The sequence below is a fragment of the Coffea eugenioides genome, chromosome 3 (assembly GCF_003713205.1).
Source record: "Coffea eugenioides isolate CCC68of chromosome 3, Ceug_1.0, whole genome shotgun sequence".
Lineage (NCBI taxonomy): Eukaryota > Viridiplantae > Streptophyta > Magnoliopsida > Gentianales > Rubiaceae > Coffea > Coffea eugenioides.
Genome location: NC_040037.1, coordinates 31,856,354 through 31,881,980, shown reverse-complemented (window position 1 = coordinate 31,881,980; position 25,627 = coordinate 31,856,354). Strand labels below are relative to the sequence as shown.

Genomic DNA, 25,627 nt, shown 5'->3' with positions numbered 1-25,627 from the left:
CACTGACTCGATATTTAGTAAGCATAGACTGAAAAATGCATTTTAAGGGCCACACTTTTCAAAGTTACATGCACGGTTGATAAGCAACTAAGCCTACCACAGTAAAACCTCACTTCAATTATACATATCTAGAAAAGGACTTGAAAGAAAACCCAATAACTTTGTTTTGGTGTTTAAGTGAAACCACAAAGGCACTTTTACAGTGGTGGACAGATTATGCAAATGTTTGAACTATGATCTTTTTGCATGAGATAAGATATGTAAATGAATCACTTTAAGCTGCCTATCCTTCATACTTAAACAAAAAAGAATCCCATGTGCAACTTAATAATCTACCTGAGAGCTAGTAGATACAATTCACCAATATATGCTATAAACAGAATGCTAATAACAATTCCCAGGACAGCAGGGGGGACCCGCAAGAGAATATGACAGTAAACACCAAAACTAAAAATCATTTAAAGCTGAAAAACCAATGACGAAGAACCATAGAAAATCAAACCTTGTTTACATCCAGAGACTATACATAGAAGGTTATGGTGTGGATCGTAGTGAGTGCTTGATCTACTTTGAGCACTGTTCATCCACAAATTGATAGACGATATGGTTACACTCTCCAAGAATGGAGGTTGTACAGATGAATGAAATCTGTTAGACAGCTAGGCAATCAATATAAGCATTAAAAAATTTTAAAAAAAATAAAAAGTTAGGCAACCCAGATTTATTTTAAAAAAATGAACAGAGAAAGCAATACCATTTCAACATCCTCCCTCAAGCATTCCAACTGAACCTTCTCTGTGCACTCATTATTCAGAATTGGCACGTGATTCAGTAATCAAAGATTAATACCAGTTTAGTTTATCATATGCCTTAAGTAGTTTACATAATCTGCACACTACACTATGAGACTAACAGAAAGTTGCTTGAATAGCTCTAGATACAGATGCAAAAACAAAAAAAAAAAGAAAAAGAAAACAAAAAAAACAACCTAGTCGAGTATCGAGCGTTGACATGTTAAGTTCAAAAGTTCGACGAGTGTATGGTGTAAATTACATATATAAGCTCGAACTTGCTCGATCCTAAACGAGTCGATCTCCAGGATCTCATAAAGTTTAGTGAATCTAACTCGATCATAAAAATTCATGCTTAATCGAGTCAAGCTCGATCTTGAACGCTACTATATCAAGTCGAGCTAGAGCACGAGCATGGCATTGCTCGTGATCGATTGGACTCATTTGCATTTTTACCCCTAGCACTAGATTGATTCCTATGGTTCGGTGCATTTTCATTTTATGATTTATGAGATGAAATCCAATTATTGACCCAATTTTTTTCCTTAAAAAAAGGAAAAATCATAATTAAGATGCTGAAACCTTGGTCCGGCCTGTAACATTTTCGGTGGGTCGGGCGGGGGTTGGACTCGGCTTTCTGGACTGTCCGAGAGAGAATCGACGGGCTCCCTATTTAACTACTATTTTTCCCTCTTTACTTCAGCTCAATTTTACATCACCATTGACTCAACTCTAGAAGAGAATTCTCTCTGAACTGAGCAGAATCCAATAAAATTACAGATAGCTTCAAAATTGTGTCGTTTGGGGAGCGTTTCGTTGATACTGACTGAGAATCATAGAATGGAAGACTCAGAACAGAGGAAAGGAAAGGTGATGTCACTGTCGTCGTTGTTCCTGCCGGAGGAAACCCAGAAAGCATCGGAGCGCGTCCAGGACACGATCGCCGAGCGCCGCAATCAACTCGACCAGCTGAAGAGCTTTGTTTCTGACAACACCAACCTCATCAATCTCGTCCAAACACTCCCCAATGAACTCCAACACCAAATTATGGTAATTCCTTAAACCCCTCCAAAAAGAATGCAATTTTTAAGGGATTTATGTGATTATTCCTTTGAAATTAATATGATTTTGGATGATATTTTTCAGGTGCCTTTCGGAAAGGCGGCGTTTTTTCCCGGCCGGTTGATTCACACAAATGAATTTATGGTAATGCCTTGTATAATTTATCTGGCTTTCTGCAGGGATTTCAGGTTTTTCATGTATGGTTTTGAATTTATGTGAGCTTTTGACATGCCTAACTTCAGTTATTTGATGGGTTTTTTTGCCGATTATGCATAGTAGTACTTTGATGGGATTAAAAGATTCTTGAGTTAGTGCTGTTTATAGACTGTGGGGAAAGGAAATGTCAATTTGTGGCTACCTCAGGATAATTATAAAATGGGATGGTCATTTTTAAGTTGTTGATTACTACCGCCTAAGACGTGTGTAATGCAGTGTGCTTTCGCGATTGTACGAACTGTTCAGGAATTTGTTTCCACTATGCCCCATTTGCACCAGATCTTTGTTTGTTTAAGTACACATTGTGGTTAAGGAATCTAGAGAAGCGATAGCCTACTAGTTGATGTTTGTCCTTACTTATTTTACCTATCAAAAGAAAAGTGAATAATCAATGCAATAGCTTTTGTCAGGTTCTCCTTGGAGATGGATACTATGCAGAAAGAACATCCAAGCAAACAGTTGAAATTTTGAAAAGGAGAGGAAAGATTCTAGAGTCTCAATTTGAATCTCTCAAGGCTGACATTCAGGACCTTAAAACTGAAGCTTCTTTTTTTAATGCTACAGCTAATGAGGCAGCGGTAAGCCTGTTCATCTGCATTGGTGCATGGGTACTTTACATGTGCTTAAATATACTACAATTTAATAATCCTGGCTTCAAAATTTTATTTTTGTCCCTTTACTCCAGCATTAGCAAGCGATAGCATATGTTTTAAGTTGATCTAAAAAGCTTGTCACCCGTGCTAATTATAACTTGTTTGTGCCATTTGAAATGGCTTAGAGAGAGCCATGTAAGCTGTTTATGGACCTAGGGGAGGGTGATATAAGTACATCAATTAGGTTTTTAAAAGAGGACACAAGAAGTATACTAGTATGCTTCCATGTCATGTTAGGTATGTGTCCAACATGTTGGAGCATTATCTTAGTTATCGGTGTTCGCTGCATTGCAGTATGATGTAATACTGTCCAAGTATTGCAAAGTAATATATGGTTTTGGGACAGGATTGTATACTCATTGGCAAAAAGTCATACTAGGTTGTGGCTATGGAATTTATGTAATCAAGGTACTTATGAACACTACGTGGACTCTAGAGTATTTTGTTGCATTTCTGACCCACTTATTGCAGGTAGGTGGTTTGCCAAGTAGTATATTAGACCATTAAAATGTTATGCTCTTGGGCCATAGGGAATAGTTATGAGATGTCTTTGCAAATGAGGACCTAGGATTTCTATTCACTGCTGTTGACAACATGGATTATTATTTGGCTTAATTTTTCAAGTCATTTTGACAGGGTGATCTTGTAGAAATAGTTGAAGACTATGTGGAGGAAAATCCTATGGCTGAGGTATCTAAAGCAGGCAGGTCTTCTTCTTTTTAGCTTGTCAATAGAGATTATAGTCTGCTTTGAGCTTGGTAGTGAGTTTAATGTTTCTTTCAAATGTAATAGTTCTGAAAAATTTTAATTTGTATCTCTCATGATTCTAATTGTTGAAAACATGTTTGGTCTGGATTTTTCTTTTTTAATTAAAGTTTTTAAAAGTTCTAGACATGAGAGTGCCAACGCTTGGATAAAATCTGTGAAGATCTCAAGTGTTTTGTAGACATGTTTGTTGCTCAGGAAGAACAACTTTTGTAGACCATGGCTGATCTATTTCATCATACAAATTATAGACACGAGACATTTAGAGACTCCATGTATGAATAAGCAAGCTCATTGGATGATAGCGAATAATCATCTTTTCATGGAGAAAAGAAAAGCTTAGTTGGATTAGTTGGATGCCAGTTATTCATATCAAAAGACTAATTTTGTGTTGAAAAACTAATTTCCTTTGTCTAGTCAGATTGCAGGGTGATCTGGTCAATGTTTCAATATTCTGTTTAGTCTGACATTGTTTAGAAAAAGTTGTGAGGTTTTGGCCATCTCAAACCATATAAAATGTCATGGAGGGAGTGATGGATAATTTCTTCATCATCATACCAGTTTAATGGGATGAGGACCCAGGTCCAAATTATTTTAGGAGCTTTGGTGTTGATACTGATTAGCAGCATTTCCATTGCAAATTCTGCTATAGAACCATGTAGATTTGCCTTTCCTTCTTCTGAATGTTTTCACTATTTTAACCTTCATAATTAGTTTTCATCCAAAAGCGCTTCGCAAGCATGAGAAGTTTTTGCCTTCTGTTAAGTTAGTAAACTTTTGGTAAACAAAAATTGTATTGCAACTGGCATTATAACGTTGACAAATTTTTGTTAATCCTTGAATATTTTAGGTGAATCAAAAGCTGATTTTCCCAGTTCATCTGAGGCTGAAACTACCAGAATTGGATATCAAGATGATGAATATGCTCATATATTCTCCAGAATTGATGAACTTGAAAAAGAAGAAGAAGATGCTGAGAAGGATGATGATGATCTAGATCACACTACAGATCAAAGAGATTATGAAACGGGGGTATTAAGCAATTACACTTTAATTCCTTTTATATTTTGGATTGAACATATAATGGCAGAGCAAACTGTACCAAGTGTCATTTACTTGCCAGTTGCCAGGAAAGTACATGATTAAGTAGTTTCATGTACTGAATTCACTCTACAGTAGTTTCAGTACCATCCGAAGCATTAGTTGGAAGCTTTTGTTTTTGACAATTTTCAACTTTATTATGCAGGTGTATGGCTCAAAGGTGACATCTGTGCATCAAGGTGAGTTTTGTGCATGTGTTGTTTGAATTACAAGATTATCCAAAAGGTCTGTCTCTTCAGAATGGGTCTGGGTTTACACCCAACTATGTTTTAGTAAATAACTTAATTCACTTTGCATTATTCTACTTCTGCTTACAAGCAGTACATTCTGGGTATTTGCTGTCCGCTTGTTATCCTTGTGAATTACACATGATCCTCTGAATTGTCAACTGCTATTTGTAGGCTTGTATTCCTGAAATAATATTTTCAATTCATCTTTGTTCCTAAGTTCCTCTGCCATTTCCTTCTTTAGATGGTTCATCACATGGTGGACCGCAAGCTTCCAGTAAACCAACTGAGAAGGCTTTGGAGCTTCCTGAAATAAAGGATGTTATCCAGGGTCCAGCTGTAACTAAAAAAGTGGTACCATTCTTGTTCCTTGTCACCATTAGATGAAATTTTTTGGTGGTGCATCATCTTAACGCTCATTTGCTCCATCCGCACAAGGAGTGGAGTAGGCATGCAAAATAGGAAAGCCCATAAAAGTGACTGCACAACATTATTTGCTGTTGACTTGCCAAGGAGAGAATTTGCCTTTTTGATTCCTTGTTTTGTGTGTCTCTTGTAATCAACATGTGATTCTTTTCTTTCCCTTCAGGGTTTTGTTCAGACAACAGAAACAAGTTCCAGTAGTAGTGGTAGCAAGGCATGTTTTCTTCGGGTGATAGTTTTTCATGGATCTGCTATGTTAAATGGTGATATAATTCAATTCCTGACGTCGATTTGTTAATGGCATACAGGCTTTTACTGGTTCGATTGTGGAGCACACCCATAATCTTGAGACAAACCCAAGGGAACCGACCGTTGCACCTAGCGCTAAGCCAGTCTCAAGATTCAGGATGAGTAGGAAGTAGCTAATGATATGAGAAAAATGCCTCGAGCAGAATTATGAGTTTTGCCCTTTTTTTGGAAAACAGGTTGATGTTCGTACCATGAAAGACAACAATATTTATACCAACATCTGTAAGACCAATCCATGTCTCGCAAACAACATCCGTATTACTTTATTTGGTTTAACTAAGCAATGCTTCAGCGGTTAAACTGTTAAGGTTTGCAGAAAATAATAAAGAATCCCTGGATTCTAGAATGACTGACAAAAAGGGTCAAATAGATAAGTTGTTCAGGATCAAAATGCAGTTGGCTCAAGGGAAATACCTATACTTGGATACCTTGAAAAGAAAATTTTTGTTCAGTTCCTAGTCATTTATAATTTTCTTTTATGCTAGCCATTTGATAGCATTGTTCACCAGAGAGAGAGAGAGAGTAAATTTTCATAGTCCACTACTTCTTCTCTGGTTCGTGTTCATCTTCATAAGTTACAGCTTGAAACAAGAATAGAAATGCACCTCAAAGGAGAGAGCAGGTAAATCCAAGAATAATTGAGACAATCAGCAGACACCTGGTATCCAGCAGTTAAAAAACGAGGACGAGTCTTTGAATATTTTTTTCGAAACCTGACAATTCTAAAGTGTTTTGAAAAGTACTCAAAACTTTAGTAGTGTTTTGAAATGTACTTAACTTTCCTTCAGTCAAAATAGTGAATATAAAAAATGTTGAAGTTGGTCTACTATAACAAAATGGGTCCAATTATCATATGCTCTATATCTGCAGTTACTACATGTTTGAGTCATAAATCTCTGAACGGCTTTGAATAGGAACAGCAAGCTCGGAAATATAGGGATTAAACCTCCAAGCACCAATGAATTTGTCGGTTGGCTTGGGCTCAGGAGTGATGTTCAATTTGCCAATTATTTGATCGAGAGTGCAACATCACTTGAGATGATCATTATTAATCGCTTTCATCAACGTTTCACTGACCATGGATCGAAAGAGATTGGGAAGAAGCTTTATCATGCAAAATGCAGCTCGAGAGAAAATCACCTCCCATAGCCACAATAAGTCTTACTTACCCGTGTTTTAGGATTCAATCAATGATATGTGAAGGATAATTATCGGACCTGGTAAAAGTAATTAAGCATCCTCCAGTGGATCAGAAGCGGATTACAACATCCAAAGCACAGGTTCTATCACATTATTGGCACATCTGTCAATTGGGCGGGTTGGGGGCGAGTTAATATTGGTTTTCACTTAAATGGGTTATACCTAATCCGCCCAACTTTAAATTGGGTTGATTTTGGATTGGGTCATATTGGGTTATCTCAAACTCATGACCCAAATATGACCCAACAAATTAATTAATACATTTTAATACATAAACTTTTTCACATATATTTTAACACACAAAAAAGATTTTTTTTCACACATATAAAGACATTTTCACATACATAAATGTATTTTCACACACACTCACTTCTTAAGTTCCTTGGAAACACATCATAAATAGAATAATATTTTATATTGCTTGTATTGTGAATTTTAGATAATAAATTATACATTTAAATAGATTAGCTAAAAAAATTGTTTACTTTTTTAATACTACTAATTGATTGAAACTTATTTTTGTCACAACTTATTAACACTTTTACTATTCATATCTGTTTTATCGTAAATTGTAACATTCTATGTATTTAAATTATTGAATGCTAGATTATATTATACTTGAAAATGTAAGTAAGAGACATATAATTACTTGTATAATAATTTTGAAATTGTAGAAAATAAGTGTGTACTTTAGTCCTTATATTCTCAAAAATTTTACGATTCATGACTCTAGAAATTTTGCAAACTGTTGTGAAATGTCCACGCATCAGAACTACATTCTGGGGATAATATGCAAATTGCTTTCTTCCATTAAATGACTAGAGACATTACTACATTTTGGTTCTTGGACTCGCTAATTAAGAGGGAAAATTAATTGTCTTGTTGATTGTAAGCTTCTCATGAAGTTGAAGATTGGAAGTATTTGCTTCAAGCAAAATGAAATCGTAGAACTAGCCATGCCCAAGTTGCCATAATTAATCAATACAAAATAGAATTTGCAAGTCAGCTATATTGATTCGAAGTTAATATCATGATCTATATACATGTAATATATATTAGAAGGTATTTTTTTATTGATTTGATACAGTTAGATAATTCATCACCTAATTAATTAGAATCATCTAGGATCATACTTGATTGGTCATATTAATCTTTTAGAATTACCACAGCTCTAATATAAAGCAAAAAATATTATGTGCTTGTAAAAAGTACTGGTATTGGTCCCCAAAAAATTATTAAGGAAAATCCCAAACTTTTTAAGAAATAAATGAGAGGAGGATTCATGAACTATTCTGACATTTTTACCACAAAAAAAAAGGGGAGGAAAACAAGATATTCTTACAAGGCATAATAAATTATTATAGAAGTTGAACAAGTTTAACTACTGTTATAAAAGTAAAATAAGCAAGAGTTTTTATTTCAAATTTCTTTTTTCTTTTAAATAAAAATTTAAAAATTGATGAAATATATATATATGAGAATTTTGAATACAAATTAATTAATGAATTATTAACACATGTCCAAATGTAAATAGTTGGGCATATATGTATTAAATTTTATATTTATTATTTTCAATTACTTTTAAACAAGTTAGGTATTGGGTATCCAAATAAAAAATCCAACCCACCCAATGAATAAGTTGGGTTGTTCTTACCCAACCCAATAAAACTCACAACCCAATTGACCCAACACATCCTTTTAAATTAATGGGTGGGTTGAGCGGATTGTTGGATTTTGGACTATTTTGCCACTCCAATTATTGGTCAACCTGGGATGGTCCAGCATCCCAACCCTAGTTAACTACTTTTCTGTGGAGCATCCCAACCCTAGTTAACTACTTTCCCGTGTCATGGTATGTAATCCAAGGTGGACCAGCAGAGTGCACATGTCAGCTCAAAGAATAATGAGTATGTTTGGACAGAATATTATTTGAAATATTATTTAAAATAATTACTATAACATTTTTTATAATGTAATGTATGTGAAATAAAAGATGATTGAAAATATAAAAAAGTAGATTGAAAAATATGTATATGATACAAATGCAATATTATTTAGAATAATTAGCCTATGCAAGCGAAATATTATTTAAAATAATTTATTGATATAACAGCGGAAATCTTTCAACTACAAACTGGATTAATTTGACAATTACCTCCACGGCTCCACATACTCATGACACACAACTAAGATTGCTGACTTCATGAGTTCCGGAATATTGGAATGAATAAAAATTCGCCAGAAGGCCTATAATCTGCTCTATGATGAAGCAGCATTCCGTCAGAAGCATTTACGCCTAATGTGTACTTCATTCATTGGGTGAAATCATGAATGACCAGTTTCTTCAAAGAGTACTCGTTCATCATAGTTCAATGATAGTGTACTCCAGCGGTCTGTGCACTGCACTGTTCAAGAATAAAGGACATCAAAGAATATGAGATGTTAATTTGTTAATAGAACCTTCTTTATTTACAAAATGTATCTGTAAGTCAAAGGCACTTACCAGTATTTCAAAATATTTTGAGTTGCACAGTTGACATTAAATTGTAGATGACCAATTTAACATTTGTTGGAATCATCTACTCTGCTAAGCTGAACACAAGGAATTCTTTTGCTTCACCAATAACTGCTTAAGCTTTTTTATTAGCTGAGGATTTGAGCACATGTAATCCTGGAATGAATGCCTTAAATTCCTCAACAGGCTCTGGTGATCTTCAGTGGGACTTGTATTAAGCAACTTCATAAACAAGTTTTTCCATAGTTCAACTTGCATATATCTGAAAAGAGCCAAAAAATGGAACATAAAATTCTACACACTTGTTTGTTATTTTTTCACGGAGATGTCACTGTCTGGCATAACGTGCAATACTCCATTTGGTGCTCATGTGGAAATGAAGAACAATGATATACCTCTTAAGTGTGTTTTAGGTTTATAGACATAGCTCCCATCTGGTGATGGTCTTTTTTCAATTTCCATATATGACTTGTGAAGAATCATATGAACAATTACACAAAGGCCATAGGTATCCACCTGGTTCCCAGTCCAAATGAGAAATCAGTCTGCAGTATGTCTTAAACTAATCAGCTGGCTTTTGCTAGTTTCTTAAGAATTAGGCTTGCCTGAAAAGTCCATGGCTTATTCTCTCGCATTTCTATGCAACGAAAGCCAGAAGTTCGACAATCTCCCACCAATTTTGCGTCTTCAGGAAGTAGACGCAGATCTATACCCCTACCCCAGTCAACACGGCAGAGTCCCTGCAGAATCAAAACTCGAATAATCCAGCAATATTGCAATTTTAATCGATTTTAGGTAATCCAGAATTTACCTGTTCCTTCCATGGACCACTGCATTCATAGAAGCTATCCTTATCTTCCACTAGATCATTTCCACAAAAAGGAAAAAATCATCAATTTAAATTAAAGATTAGAATTTTCTAAACTTGTTAGGAGATATGACTTGATATAAAGAGTAGTTTCAGAGCGGAAGCCATTTAGTGGAGCGCTTAAGAGTCTAAATAACATTCCAACACCAAAAGTAAAGCCAATTATCCAAACTTTTTGCGCAACCATCTCTGAAGAGCCAAAATTCATTGTAAGCCCTTTGCCAGAATCGTTAAGAAAACAAGCATACAAGTATTTGTAGCATGCATAGTTCCATGTGTATTAACAAGCATGGGTGCATTCTTCGATGAATGACCTCCTGTAACCTTCTAGAGTAAATTTAGTTCTCCAACCACCCAAAAAACTGACACAAAGAAATATCCCAGCATAAGACCAAAACCTGAACAATGAATTATTAATTCATGAAGCCAGAAAACTTGCACCACAAGGAGTAATCCAATTTCACGAACATGAATTTATTTTTTTCTGCATCTTTAATCCCCTTCTCCACTGCTGATGAGCACATGCTTGTGTACTTTCCAGATAAATTCAATGTGATTTTGCTTGTCCTCCAAAAAAATGCTGTCTCTTTCAATACTAGATTCTTATCTGAGTTTAATCGCTCTTAGTTGTCCATCCACTAGAACAGCAAAACTAGATCATCAAAGATGCTTAAATCGCCTAATAGTTAAAATCCTTGTGAATCACTACAAATTTTTGTGCATACATCTCCAAGCCATTAGCCAAACTTAATCTAAAATGCATCATCAGTCTTTCAATATGCAAAGTTTCAAGTTTCAACTGTATCCTGGATAAGCTATTGCTCTTCATACAATTTCTTTCAAGTTTACCAGGCCAAAAAATGTTTCAAAAAAAATTACCAACATTAGAAATACTTTTATAAGTTAAAAAGTTGATAAATGAAAATACAACAGAAGAAAACACAAGCAGGTCCTGTTGTCAGTGAAAGATGACATAGCACAACATAATTACCTGGCATATCGAATCGTCAAATTGTCAGGTTTAAAATCACCATGGATAACGGCAGCATCATGCAGAGTTTCCAAGATCTGTAGGACCGCAGCATCTATATTGTGTAATAAATAGACAACTCTTCTTCCATGGCCACATTAGTTACAAGATTAGAGTTTATGGCATCCTGTATTGCATTCAAAGCAGTGAAGCAATATCCAGGCTGTCACAGTATAATTTGGAATATGCACAAATCAATCTATAGCAACCTGAAGAGTCCCATGAGCTAAGTAGTCAGACACAAGTATGCTGTAGTCAGAGTAGAGATGTACTTGGTGGGCAAAGCCAAAGTTCATCCTCTGTTTCACCCAAATAAAAAATAAAAATCTTGAAATAAGGCCACACATTCTATGGAAATTCATGCGGTCAATATTTAATACTAACAAGAATGGCATACTTCTGATTCTGGAATGCGCATATCGAGCAGACGGTACATATAGAACTCCCAAGGGAAAGCTCGCTTCTGAATCTTTTATAAAGTTTCATAAAGTCATAGCATTACCCAGCAAGATCTGACTTAAGCAGAACTCTCATGCCACGCAAAGTCTTACTTACCTTAAGTGCTACAACATCATCAGGATTACAATCTACATGTGCTTTTAAATACTTGAGCGAAACCTCCCTGACCTGCACAACCTTTGATCTGGTAGCTGTACCCACGTTTAAATATCAGCAATCCACAACAAAAATGAAATTCAGGGGGATGTGAAATATTGGTTAATGTTTCAAGCATAAAAAAGAATCACATTTAGTAAAAGACTGGACTCTGATGTGACTTTCATGCTAAGCTGAGATACTGTATATTGACGTGACAAGGAATTCTGTAAACTTGAGCACTCCAAGGAGTTTGTTTTATATCATCTATGTCTATGACTATCAGTAAGGGAATTTACTATTAACATTCTGTTCCCAACTTAATGATGACAGACACACTAAATACTGCTTTCTTTTTCTCATCAATTTTCACTGCCGGATTATGTGTAGGAGGTAACATTGCCTTCCTTGTCCCCAAGCTGGGTATGAGACTCATATGGCCTAAAATGTCGAAGGCTACATTCTTGAATACCGAGAAAAAAACAACAAGCACTGCTACATCCAAAACTATTCCAAGTTTACTGTCATTAATTGGAGCATAGCAAAATATCTGAAGATATGCAGATTGAAGTTCTTCATAGCACCGTTTCATGTGACTAGCTCTGAACTCATTTCTTACAGGATTCACATACACAAACTGCAAGAGAAAGAGCAATACACCAAAAAAGTACTAATCAACTGAAGAGCAATAACAGGCAAGATCTATTGACACATTAACCAGTAACAGTATAGCTGTTTTTCTATGCATACCGTGTAAGCTAGATGTCAAAAAAAAATGTCAAAAGAACGACAAGATGCGCTTCACTTATCTCAACAGTCTTATGTCAAAAATCGAAAGATGGCTACATAAACACAACAAAGTTAACTGACAAGAATATGAACATTATGTACTTCACCTAGCTCAACAGTCTTATTCCGAGCAGATTTCTGCAAAGTAGATAATGCAACTTTTCCCTTATAGGGTTTGTTGCTTGCATAATAACCCTGTGAAACAGAAAAGACTTGATGCCTTGAGAATTTAGGGAGTTTTGGAGCTTAAACATTTGGTTGCATTTTGAGGTGTAATTAGCCTTACTTCGTATTTCAAGATCGGATCATTCATCTCCTGCAATAGCTTTTTAGTAGTTGAGACCAACCATGGGTTGATTTAAGTCCCACCATTCTCTAGAAGAACATCCACCTATGTAAAAAAGAAAAAAGAAAAACACAGTGATTAAATATCTTAATGTCACAAACAAGAGGATAGGGCTGTAATTAAGGATGAAATACAGAAGAAGTAACCATTGAAGACCCAGAGTAACCATAGTATAACTATAGCAAATTGAATTATATTGCCTTTATCCAAGAGAATTTCTTTCCTTCCATTTTTCTGTACCTAACTAAGGCTTGATTACGTTGAACACTAGCTATTCATGTGTTCCTCTTCACACAACCCATACTTTTTAAACGCTTCATCATTCAAAAAGTAAATGGGTGATCGTATTAACTTATCATGCTTCTGCAACCGCAACCCACCCTCCTACTCAGTTTAGACATTATATCTTTTCTAGTAAAAATCTTACACCTAAATCAAGGACTAGGGGCTGTCTTTGTATCCACATACTAATGCATCAGAAAAGCTTGGGAGAGTACTTGCAGTCCTTCCCCCAAGCCAAAACTTCCTGGTGTATCGATCTTGAAAGCGCAGAAAGATTGTTTCCAGACTTGAAGAACAAGAAATGGAACTTCACTTCTGCAAAATCCAAATCTATGATACACCAGGATTTTGCTAAATATGAACAATGACTATGTACAGAAGAGAATGTGAAACTAACACCACATAAGGGCAAATTTGTTAACCATTGGCCAATCATATGTTCAGCCTCGGGTACATAAAGTGCATTTCAAGGTATCTGTCAACAGAATGGAATCAATAATAGCAAGAGTCTACAAAAACTTATTCAGAGACAAGCACCATAGACTGGCTTAGTGGCATTCATGACAGGCAATTGTGTTCTCCAACTTTTAGTCACCTATTGCTCTTGAACCATGAATTAAACAAGAAATCAATTCCTTTTCAAGATCAGGCCTCTTTAATCACTCTCGAAAGTTACATATATGGAAAATAACAGGTATGGGTGCAGGAAGTAGTGAATTCTGTCAAATAGAAATTTCCAATGGAGGTCAAAATGCTGATAACAGGAAAACCTATAACTGGTGTAAAACAATTGCAATTTCTTCTCAAAATTGGTTGTAGCATGTCGGTGTATACTGTATCTTTTACAAATCAAAACCAGCATATGTCTTATACCTCCTGACTCCATATCATAAGTGAAGAAGAATATAAGAAGAGTGGTAAGCTCATAAGATGGTGCAAGTTTCGGCATTTAGAATCTTTTCTTGTGCAATTACGACTAATCAACGAGGTTTCCATCTTTATCAGTATATGAGTTTCATATTTTCCATTCTTTCTGGCCAAAATTTTGACTTCAATACCTTAAACCACACTTGGAAAAGCAAGAATATTAAGTGTTATCTTAAAAAAAAAAGTAAAGGCAAACTCCAGTGAGTTTCCAGTTTACTTACACGATATTAACTGCATAACCCAAGATTTCCACCAACAGTAATGACAGAAATTGAAAAAGAACAAAAGATTCAATGCAAATGTGCAACTAAAAACCAACGGCCAGTTGAGCCCGGACATATATGTATAAATCATTATGAGCTAATTAATCATTGCCACCATTCATCAAAATTTCTTAAACCAAAGAAAGTTACTACGTTTTGGACTGAACCAATCGTTACTATATCGGACGCTCTCCCAAGAAATAGAACTTGTGCCTTCTTCAACCTCCCTATTGGCTCAGCATTCCTATCATAGGTATGAAAATCAAAACTTTATTTGAGACTTCGAACATTAAATGAATCTGAGCACAAAAGTCATAAACTAAATTTGATGAAACAGATTGAAAAAACAAACCTTGAAATTGCCAGATGATAGATAAAATATGCATCAATTAACTTCCCTTTCGCCTCCAAAAACAAAGCGTACCACTCATACAGAAAACAATTAGATGAACAAATCTTATTCTTCTCCATTTCACGAAACACGCTTTCATGATCGGAGCTCCTATCCATCTGCAATAGTTGGTTAGCAATTAACACAGTGAGAAAATCCCCAAAAACCAAAAATGATTTTCAAAAAAAAATAAAAAGAGGGAAAAAATTTTCATTTACGTGGAGGAACCAAATCTTGAGAAATCTGACATCGTTTTTGTAACGAGGATCGTTGCTGCAGGTTTTGATGCAATTTGACAGCAGCTCTTCGAGATCTGATGTCGTCTCATGAATTAGTGCTTTCTCGATTGACCTAAGATTAGAGTAAAATTTCAGCAATTAGATAAAGCAAATACAAGAAAAGGGAAAAAAAGATGCATATTTACGGCGGCAGTTGTACCAGAGCCAGGGTAACAGGGGGTCAACCGCGGCGGCGGTGGTGGCGGTTGAAATGTAGCCGGGTTTTTGGGAAATGACGGCCATGTCCTCTCTCTGATTCAGCCGGAGTGAACTGTGGAAGATGAAAAGGTAAGGGGCAGTTGGAGAAAGTTCAAAGTTCAATATCTTAACTCAGGCGGGAAATTGGGATATCCGTTTTTTGAGCCATATTGTTTTGTCGATATTTATAGCAAGACAAAGGCGTGAACACTTGTCATAGGAAAATCTCACGTATTCTCTCAACTCTACCTGAAGGAGAAAAGGCATGACTGGGTGTCACATCACAACCACGCTCTCTTTGGTTGAACTTCTTCTAAGAGCATCTCCAATGGACCCCTCCATGACACAGCTCCCATGGGGAGCCGTGTCATTCGGATTACACGCATCATACATATGATGCGTGTAATCCGTTGATTCTTCTTCCCATGGCAACGGTAATATAACATTCCAATGGCACAATTTTCTTCCGATTGAATTTAACATTCCAACGGCTTCCAACGGCATTATTTTTTAGAATTCTATATAAATACACAACACTTTTTACTAAAACATATCCCAATATTCTACTCTATTATTTCTTTTATTCTCTCACACACTTCTACTCTCTCACTCATTTAATTCATTTTTTGTGATTATGGATGAAAATTGGAGTAGTTTTACAAATATGTTAAATGCTCCAAATATAGAAAATTCATCATCCTCACAAAATCAAAACCCTCAAAATTTTCCAAATTACCCATTTTCTGGTATTACCTTCAAAGGAATGCGGAATTACGTGATCGAGAAGTACATCATCAACTTCGATCAGACTTGGTCGAGCATATTTGGGAACGATTCGAAGGCAATGACAATGAAAACTAGTATTCATTTTGTTATTATTTGTATTTTATTTGATTTAACTTATGTAATATTATGTTATGGAGTTCAACTAATTACATTCCGAATTATTAATTAAGTATGGATTATTATGATATCTTCGCATTTGAAGTATCAAATATTTGTTTAATTTCCTACATAATTATTTTTAAAAAAATAACAATATATTATTTTTGAAACATAGAAAAAGATATATTATTCAAACTTAAAAATTAATAATATCATTTTTAGAAAATAAAAAAATTCAAAATGTACAAAATTTAACGAAAGTTAGTACTTTATTTTTTAAAAATAACAAAATTAGTTTTAAAAATTACTTTATTTATTTATGGGATATGAGTTATGCATTATTAAAATAAATATTTGATTAATTGTGGACCCATGCTATTACACCTTGTGGAGTGTAATCCATTGTGAGTGAAAGTGTAATAAAAGAGGAGAAAGTGGAATGCTGACGTGGCATGTGGATTACATTCCATAAAGTGTAATCCATTTGAATGCTCTAAGTAGAGTTAGGGATGTAATCGAGCGGACTCGACTCATATATCCCTAGGCTCGAGCTCGGCTCGAGCTCGATCAAGTCAAAAAAATTGTGTCAGGACCTGGTTGAAGAGATTTTGGACTGATTGGGAGGGAAATCAGAAAGAGGGAAAGATTCAGAGAGAATTGAGAGAAGAGAGAGAAAATGAGTTTTCATTTAACAGAAAGTAGTTACAAAATCCATTACCAGCCAATCACGAGCTCTCTTATTTATAACCTGTCCAGATTACTAACTAACTACTCTAACTAACTACTTAAGTCTAACGACACCGTTTTCTGTCATTTCATAACCTTTGGCCCAAACGACGACGTCTTCCTTCAACTTCCTGACAATCCCTTCCTCTTTGGTTTAGACTTGTCCGCAAGTCTCAAATTCTGGAAATTGTTGTTCTATGAAGTCCTTGTCTTCCCATGATGCTTCATCATACTCCAATTGCTGCCACTTGATCAAGTACTGCACCACTGGTATACTTTTCCTGAGAATAGCTCTCCTCTTCAAGACCATTTCTGGTACTAAAGGACACTGATCCTGCAAATCAAATTCTGGTAGAGTAGTGGAGGTCTGCTGTGGAGGTCCAATCCTTTTCTTAAGTAAGGATACGTGAAACACTGGATGTATCCTAGCTGTAGGAGGCAATTTAAGTTTGTAGGCGACCTCACCAATCTTCTTTTCCACTTCAACAGGCCCGTAGAACTTTGCTGCAAGCTTGAGATTCTTTCTAATAGCTATGGTCTGCTGCCTGTAAGGCTGCAACTTGAGAAACACTAATTCTCCTACTTCAAAACTCCTCTCTGTCCTGTGTCGATCTGCGAAATATTTCATTCTCTGCTGACCCTTCTGTAGATGCTCCCTGATACTGGCAGAGATTCTTACCTTTTCTTGAATCACTTGAGTTGCTGCAGGAATGATAGAATCATGGTAGGGTCCCATTGGAAAGGGTAAAGCCTTATAGCCATAGAGGGCTTCAAAAGGGGTCGTCTCTAAGCTGGAATGGTATGCAGAATTGTACCACCATTCTGCTAAGGGAAGCCACTTGCTCCACTGATTTGGAAATTCTCCAGTCATACACCTCAGATAAGCTTCCACACACTGATTCACCCTTTCGCTCTGGCCATCTGTTTCTGGATGATATGCAGAGCTATAGCATAAACTCACCCCAATCAGTCGAAATAGTTCCTTCCAAAAATTGCTAGTAAAGACTTTGTCCCTATCCGTAACTATAGTTTCAGGCAGACCATGAAGCTTATACACCTGATCCATGAAAACCTGAGCAACTTGCTTGGTAGAGAAAGGATGAGCAAGTGGTAGGAAATGACTGTACTTGGTGAATCGATCCACCACTACCAGAATGGTGTCAAGGTTCTGTGAAATTGGAAGTCTCTCTATGAAATCCATAGAGATGTGTGTCCACGCTTGTCTAGGTATAGGTAATGGCTGCAAAAATCCAGGATGTTGAACATGTTCAGCTTTATTCCTTTGGCAACTATCACAGGCTTGCACAAACCTCCTAACCTCCTGCTTCATCTCAGGCCAAAAGAATATGCTACTGATTCTGTGCCAACTCCCTCTTTGCCCTGAATGACCTCCCACAGAAGAGGAGTGCAAGGCTTCCATGATCTGTCTTCTAACTCCATTGCTTGAGCCAACATAAAGTTTCCCTTTATATCTGAGAATACCATCACTGAGTTCATACAGATCTGGGTACTCAGGTTGCAGGATAATTCTAGCAATCAGCTCCTGGCACTGCGAATCTTGTTCATAGCTCCTGACCAATTCTGCCATCCAAGCTGGCCTAGCAGAAGATATAGCCAAACAAACTCCTGTCATTTGTTCCCCCTCTCCTGTCTCATCAGCTCTCCTGGAAAGAGCATCAGCCACTAAGTTCTCACTGCCTCGCTTGTACTGAATTTCATAGTCCAGCCCAAGTAGTTTAGTCAACCACTTATGTTGTATTGCTGTTGTTAATTTCTGATCCAGCAGATACTTTAAAGACTGATGGTCAGTCCGTATTATAAAATGATAGCCTACTAGGTAATGCCTCCACTTTGTCACTGCCATCACCAGTGCTAGTAGCTCCTTTTCATATGCAGATAACCCCAAGTTCCTTGGACTCAATGATTTGCTAAGGAAAGCTATGGGATGCCCCTCCTGCATGAGTACAGCTCCAATGCCTCCTCCACTTGCATCAGTCTCCACCACGAATGGTTGCTTCAAGTCAGGCAACTTAAGGACTGGAGCTGATGTCATTACCTTCTTTAGTAGATCAAATGCTTGCTGAGCTGAGTCAGTCCAGGTAAATGCATCCTTCTTAAGCAGATCTGTCATTGGTTTACACAAGATGCCATAGTTCTTAATAAATCTTCTGTAGTAGCCCGTGAGCCCCAAGAATCCTCTCAACTCCTTCACTGACTTAGGTGTTGGCCATGTTAGAATGCTGTCAACCTTGGAAGAGTCCATACTAACTCCTTCTTCTGCAATGGTATGTCCCAAGTATTCCACTCGAGTTTGTGCAAATGAGCACTTGGACTTCTTTGCAAACAACTGGTTTTCCCTGAGCACCTTCAGTACTATCCCCAGGTGTTGCAGGTGTGATTCCCATATCTTACTGTATATCAGTATATCATCAAAAAAAACTAGAACAAACTTCCTCAAATATGGTTGAAACACTTGATTCATCAAGGACTGAAAAGTTGCAGGTGCGTTAGTCAGTCCAAAAGGCATGACTAAGAATTCGTAGTGTCCACAATGGGTCTGAAATGCTGTTTTGTACACATCTTGAGGCTTGACCCTTATCTGGTGATAGCCTGCTGTCAGGTCCAGCTTAGTCTTGAACTTGGATCCAGCTAATTCATTCAAGAGTTCATCCACATTTGGAATGGGGTAACAGTCTTTGATGGTGATCTCATTGAGTTTCCTGTAGTCAACACAGAATCGCCAAGTCCCCTCTTTCTTCTTGACTAGAAGGACTGGTGATGCGAATGGACTGTTGCTGTGCCTTGCAATTCCATGGTTTAACATTTCTGTGACTTGCCTTTCGATTTCATCCTTCTGAGAATGGGGGTACCTGTATGGTTTTAGCTTGAAAGGTTGTGCTCCTGATTTCAATGGGATCTCATGATCACAAGTCCTGACAGGTGGCAAGGATACAGGCTGCTGGAACACATCTGCATACTCTTCCAGCAAGACTTTAATCTCCTGAGGCTGCTGCTCCTCTGTGGTATCTGTTGAAGTTGATGCTGTCTCTAAAGTTCTCATAGCAAAACACCTCTTCTTATATTCTATAAAGTGCCTCAGATCCTTGCCTCTGATCAAATCTAACTCATAGTCTTCAGAACTCCCCTGCAGCTGCACTACTTCCCCTTCATACTCCATAGAAATCCTGAGGTTATGGAAGTTAAACGTGATGGGACTAAAATGAGTCATCCAGTCCACTCCCAGAACAATGTGCCAACCACTCAGTTCCATCACCTTCAAGTCAAAACCAAATTTATGTTGGTTGACCTCCCACCTGACCCTAGGACATATAGCTTTGCTAGTTACACAAGCTCCATTACCCACAATGACAGAAAAGGGTGATACCATTCTGTAAGGTATGTCTAAGGCAATAACTAATTCACTGTCAATGTAGCTATCAGAGCTACCTGTATCGACCAGGATCAGCACTTCCTAGCCATCCAATTGTCCTGTTATTGTAATAGTTTTCCTTTTAAGAGATTCTGACAGTGCGTGTAAAGACATTTCCATGACAGATCCTGGATTTCCAGTGTGCTCATCCTGCTCCCCAATTGCATCCTCAAATTCGGACTCTTCTTCCTCTTCCCCCAGGAAAAAATTTAAGTGTCCCATCTTACACTGATGTCCTGCCCCATACTTTTTCCCACACTTGAAGCACAATCCATTGTTCCTCCTATATTGTATTTCCTGGGCAAAAATCTTCCTGGTGGAGTCATTTTCTGGGGACCCCTTCCTTGCATTAAAGTGTCTATGGTGGCTGACAGGGGGAACTTTGTACAAATTCCCTGATGTTGAGCTTGAGAGTTGGCTTTTCTGCATTCCAAATTTATTTTCTACAACATTTCTCTGCATCTCCTTCCCCTGTCTGCTCTGTAATTGCAGGGAATATTCCTGTAATTGAGCCATCTCATAGGCAGCAGACAACTCTGTAGGTTTTAGCATTCGGATCATAGGCTTGATTTCTTCCTTAAGTCCGCTAATAAAACTCGATACAAAATATCCTTCATCTAACTGAGGATTTTTCATTAGCATCAGAGGTTTGAGTTCCTCAAATTTTTCCTGGTAATTTTCCACACTCCCCACCTGTTGAATCTTGTTGAATTCTTCCACTATATCTCTGCAAATTTTATTACAGAATCTTTTGCACAATAATTCCTCAAATTCCTTCCAGCTTACGCCAGATTTTTCCATTTTTAGTCCTTGAAACCACCTATCTGCTTTCCCTTCCAGAAACATTTCAACTACATCTACCTTCTGATTTTCAGGTACTTGATAATTCAGAAAGTATTTATTACATTTTCTCAGCCATTCTTGTGGATTTTCCCCATAAAAAAGAGGTAGCTCTAATTTTGGAGGATTAGGTATATAGATCCTACCTTCTTCTCTTCGGATGAAACCTCCACTGTTCTCGACTTCTTTGTTGATTCGTTGCTGAGGTGGTGGCGTTGGCAGCAGTGGCCTCTCTCTTGCTTCCTCCACTGGATTTTTCTCTCTGTTCATCATCATTTGTAGGAAGGAGTTGAATTTCTGCTCTAGTCCAGCCATTGATGCTTCCAGCTTTTCCAGTTTGATGTTGGAATTCTCCATTTCCACTCTGATTTCACCGCCAATTTCAACTCGAAATTGCTGTTGAGAAATATGGAATGTCTCCATAGCTTCCTGTAGCCGCGCTTCTTGTTTCTTGACGCATTCTTCCAAGGATTTCAGGCGAGTTCCTTCCGCCATTTGTAATTCCAAGGATCGATCGCTCTGATTACCAATTTGTCAGGACCTGGTTGAAGAGATTTTGGACTGATTGGGAGGGAAATTAGAAAGAGGGAAAGATTCAGAGAGAATTGAGAGAAGAGAGAGAAAATGTGTTTTCATTAACAGAAAGTAGTTACAAAATCCATGCCCCAGCCAATCACGAGCTCTCTTATTTATAACCTGTCCAGATTACTAACTAACTACTCTAACTAACTACTTAAGTCTAACGACACCGTTTTCTGTCATTTCATAACCTTTGGCCCAAACGACGACGTCTTCCTTCAACTTCCTGACAAATTGATACTCGAAACTTGACTCGATGTACTCGTTCTAAACTCGAAACTCGACTCAATAAGGCTCGACCCTTAGTCAAGCCTTATCAAGCCGAGTCTAATCAAGTTTTTTGACTCGACTCGACCAAAAAAATGAGACATTTTTTAGACATTTTTCTTTTTAGATATTTTTATAATTATATTATTACTTTTTTACCCTTATAAAATTTTATTATAAAGAAGAGTATATTGTAAATTCCGTATAACCTATACCCATAATAGTCATTTTATAATTATAATACATATATATTATTTAAATTATAAATATATTATTTAAATAGCCCGGCTCGACGAGCTACTCGACAAGCCGCAAGCCAAAAATTTGAGACTCGAAACTCGACTCGAACGCTAATCGAGCTACTCGAAACTCGGCTCGAACTCGATCAACCCGAGTTCGAGCCAAGCCGTTGACCGAGTAGCTCGGCTCGCGTACATCCCTAAGTAGAGTTATAAATAAGTTGAGTCGAACCGGCCATCTTATGTTTGAATTCTATTGGTTAAACTACTCGAACAAGGTTCATGTTGATTCGATAATTTTTGAATTCTAAATCCATGTTTGTGTTCGACTAATTAAGTAAAATCCTAATTCGAGTTCAAATTTGAATTCGACTCTTTTAATATGAACAACCTGCTCGCAAACAAATAGGCCCATGTTTGCAAACAATTAAGTTTAGAATAGGAATTAGGAATACAATATTAACCATAAATTTTATGAAATGATAATTAAGCCCATACTCGCGAACGATCGTTTAAATTTGTGAACTAGCTTGTGTTCATTTGATTACTTATCGAGTCAAAATGTTCGTTCGAACTTGACTCGTATAAAATTTTGAACGAGCTGTTATCCAACATGAACGAGCTTAAACGAGGCAAGCTAACGAACAGTTTGGTTTGTTTAATAGCTCTACTTCTAAGGCTGGAAAGAATCACGCCCCCCCTTTCTTTGAAAGAGCACGCTTTCAATTTTTGAGGTGACATACCACAAATTTTGATCCATCTCCCTTTTTTTACCTTGCCACCCCTCCCCACACCCTTCTCGCCTTCTGTTTGTAACATGATCAATGAGCATTAGTTATTCTTATTTTAATCTAGGAACATGTACATCTTAAACAAGATTCAAGTTCCATGGGCAACACAACATTTTTGTCAGTCCTAATTTTTCTAGAAATGGAAACCCAAACTCATCCCTTGATTGACCACCTTTCATAGAGTTTATTGCTAAAATAACTCTTCTTCCAAAACATATACCCAAAGTAACCTAATTTTAAAATTTATTACCTTTAAGATCCTTTTTTTGCCACTTAGGCCAGTGGCGGAGCCAGAAATAATTCTCAGTGGAGGCAAAAATAACACTAAAATTTTTTACCTACTCTTTTTTTAGGTTTTTAAGCAAAAAAATATTCCCAACAAGTTGAAATGAAAAGTCTTTTTTTAACTTACTTCAAATGGAACTTTGTAACCCACATATCCTTTTAAAATATTAGTTCATAAATCAATTTAGAGAACCACGTAATTCTTTCAATTCCTTTATAAGAAAACTCTGGAGGCACACTTGAAATTATATCAAAATTTTATAGGTACTATAAGAATTTAAGGAGGGCACTAGGGGCACCACATAATTCTTTCACTTCATTTCTAAGAAAACTCTGGAATCATACTTGAAATTATATCAAAATTCTATAGGTACCATAGGAATTTAAGGGGGATAGTGGGAGCCCATGCCCCCAGTGCCCCCACCTTAAATCTGCCAGTGACTTAGGCTACATATGTGCTAGGATGGAGATAAAGACACATTTCATTTCTCTTCCCATATAATGTCTTCTCCAATTTTCTTTCTAAACCTTCCCGCATTTTTTTGTTTAATTATCTTTCCTTTGTCAAACGTAATCCTAAGAAGCCAATATTTATATTAACAACACCTAAAAAATATGCTTCTCAAATCGATAATCGCAAGGCAAATAAAAATTATTCTCTTATCTTTTTAAGAAGTAGGAAGGATAACATAAACAAATATGATCACCTTGAAGTTTTTGTAATTGCTTACAATTTTTATTGAAATTTTTGTTGCAATTTTTGTATTTTTAAAATTTATTTTTTGAAAAAAATATGCAATAGGTTTGATACATTTTAAAAAATTTAGAAACCAATAATAGCAAGGTCAATAATGGCAGAATTTATTTTAAATAATTATAAGGAAATTACAAAAGTTATGCAATCTTCTTGTGCCTCTATAATAAAAAAATTTAAATTTTTAGTTCATTTTGGAAACTATAAATTAGATTAGAACTTTCCTTTCTTATTATCCTGCATGGCAATTAGGATAACTAGATGGCAACAATAACATTGTTATGGGAATAAATTTTGAAAGTAAATCACATTGGGAATATTTTTTAGAAAGAGTGTTATTTTGGCAAAAAAACTCACCTTTCATATGTCTAGTATATGTAAAGGGTACAACATAATACCATGCTCTGGCCTTTTGATCGAAAAGTTGGAACAAGGAATGAAGGACGATTGAAATTTCTTACTTTCTAGTCCATTCCAACAAAAGTAGGGGAGATTGCTTAAAGAACTCATGTTGACCATTAACAATGGCCAACCGTTGAATGAAAGTTTTATAGTAAACAGTATATAGTCCTCGTTCTAGATAGTAGATGCACACCAAAAAATCATTCAAAAAATTCAAATCCTACAAGGTTACAAAACCTAAACTACAACTTCCCTTTGGGCCAACACCTAACCAAATGGAAGTTTAAATGATCAATTAATACAATACTAAAGATTCTGAAAAGTCCAATCCTATCGTTGGATCCAAATTTATTTGGGAAGAGTAAATGGTTCCAAGAATGGATAATGGTTTTACATTAGCCATGTAAATCCAATCCCTTTGGATCCATTTTTTTATTGGAAGTGAGTGGGTTGGATCAGTTTGATCCACTATCAATTTAGTTAAAACCATTTAATAACCAAATATCCATTTTGCCACTTATACTGATAATTAATGTGTCCATTCATGACAACTATGACTTGGAATGACTCAAGTCATTGTTTCTTTCACAGCTTGGAGTTTTCTCATCCCAGTGTTCCAGGAGTCTCCACGTGACAAAAATTGGAAAAGAAAACATTGTAATGTTATTCATCCATCATGACTTGAAGTTCTCATAGCTAGTGAGTGAGGTTGACTAATCATATCTTCTATTGCAGCACCCATATATGAAACGGAGAAGCACTGTAACATTGAAATTGCTGCTCAAATATCACATATGTCATCCACTCAAAATGGTACATGAGTTAACTCAAGCATATGAATTCTTTCTTTATTCCTTATTTTGTCTACTATTGGTCATCAAATGATTCAAGAATTTGACTTTATACTGCATTTTTTAAGAAATAACTAGGACACAGCTCCGCAGAAAGCACGGAATTGCTTGTTATGTTTTAAGTATTTTATTTTATTTTTTAATATAATTATTTAGAGTAGAATGCCAAAAATTAATCTTGTTTAGTGGAAATCGAAGCAAAAAAAAAAAGATTTTTCAAAATTTTGAAAATCTCACACTAAATTGGCAATAAAAAAGAATGATTAGCTGTATTTTTGTTAAATTGGAATATGATAAAATTATGACTTGCAAGAATAATTATGTTCTATGTATATTAAGATGGCATGTAA

General features: G+C 36.3%; 1 protein-coding gene and 1 pseudogene across 3 annotated transcripts; one reads left to right on the top strand and one right to left on the bottom strand.

The window, feature by feature from the left end:
• Positions 1-1,487: 1,487 nt before the first annotated feature.
• LOC113765611 (RNA polymerase II subunit 5-mediating protein homolog) lies at positions 1,488-5,779 on the top strand. Of its 3 annotated transcripts, none has more exons than XM_027309843.1 (9): positions 1,488-1,841; positions 1,938-1,997; positions 2,480-2,647; positions 3,359-3,425; positions 4,338-4,519; positions 4,734-4,767; positions 5,060-5,169; positions 5,405-5,452; positions 5,547-5,779. In XM_027309843.1, exons 1-9 carry the CDS (start codon positions 1,632-1,634, stop codon positions 5,658-5,660), a joined length of 993 nt encoding a protein of 330 aa, XP_027165644.1. In that variant the 5' UTR covers positions 1,488-1,631; the 3' UTR covers positions 5,661-5,779. The 3 variants fall into 3 exon arrangements, with proteins under 3 accessions (XP_027165644.1, XP_027165645.1, XP_027165646.1); XM_027309845.1 differs by having other exon boundaries at positions 1,803-1,841; positions 2,470-2,647; XM_027309844.1 differs by lacking the exon at positions 5,405-5,452.
• Positions 5,780-8,891: 3,112 nt separating this feature from the next.
• On the bottom strand, positions 8,892-15,307 carry LOC113767031 (annotated as a pseudogene).
• Positions 15,308-25,627: the final 10,320 nt, after the last annotated feature.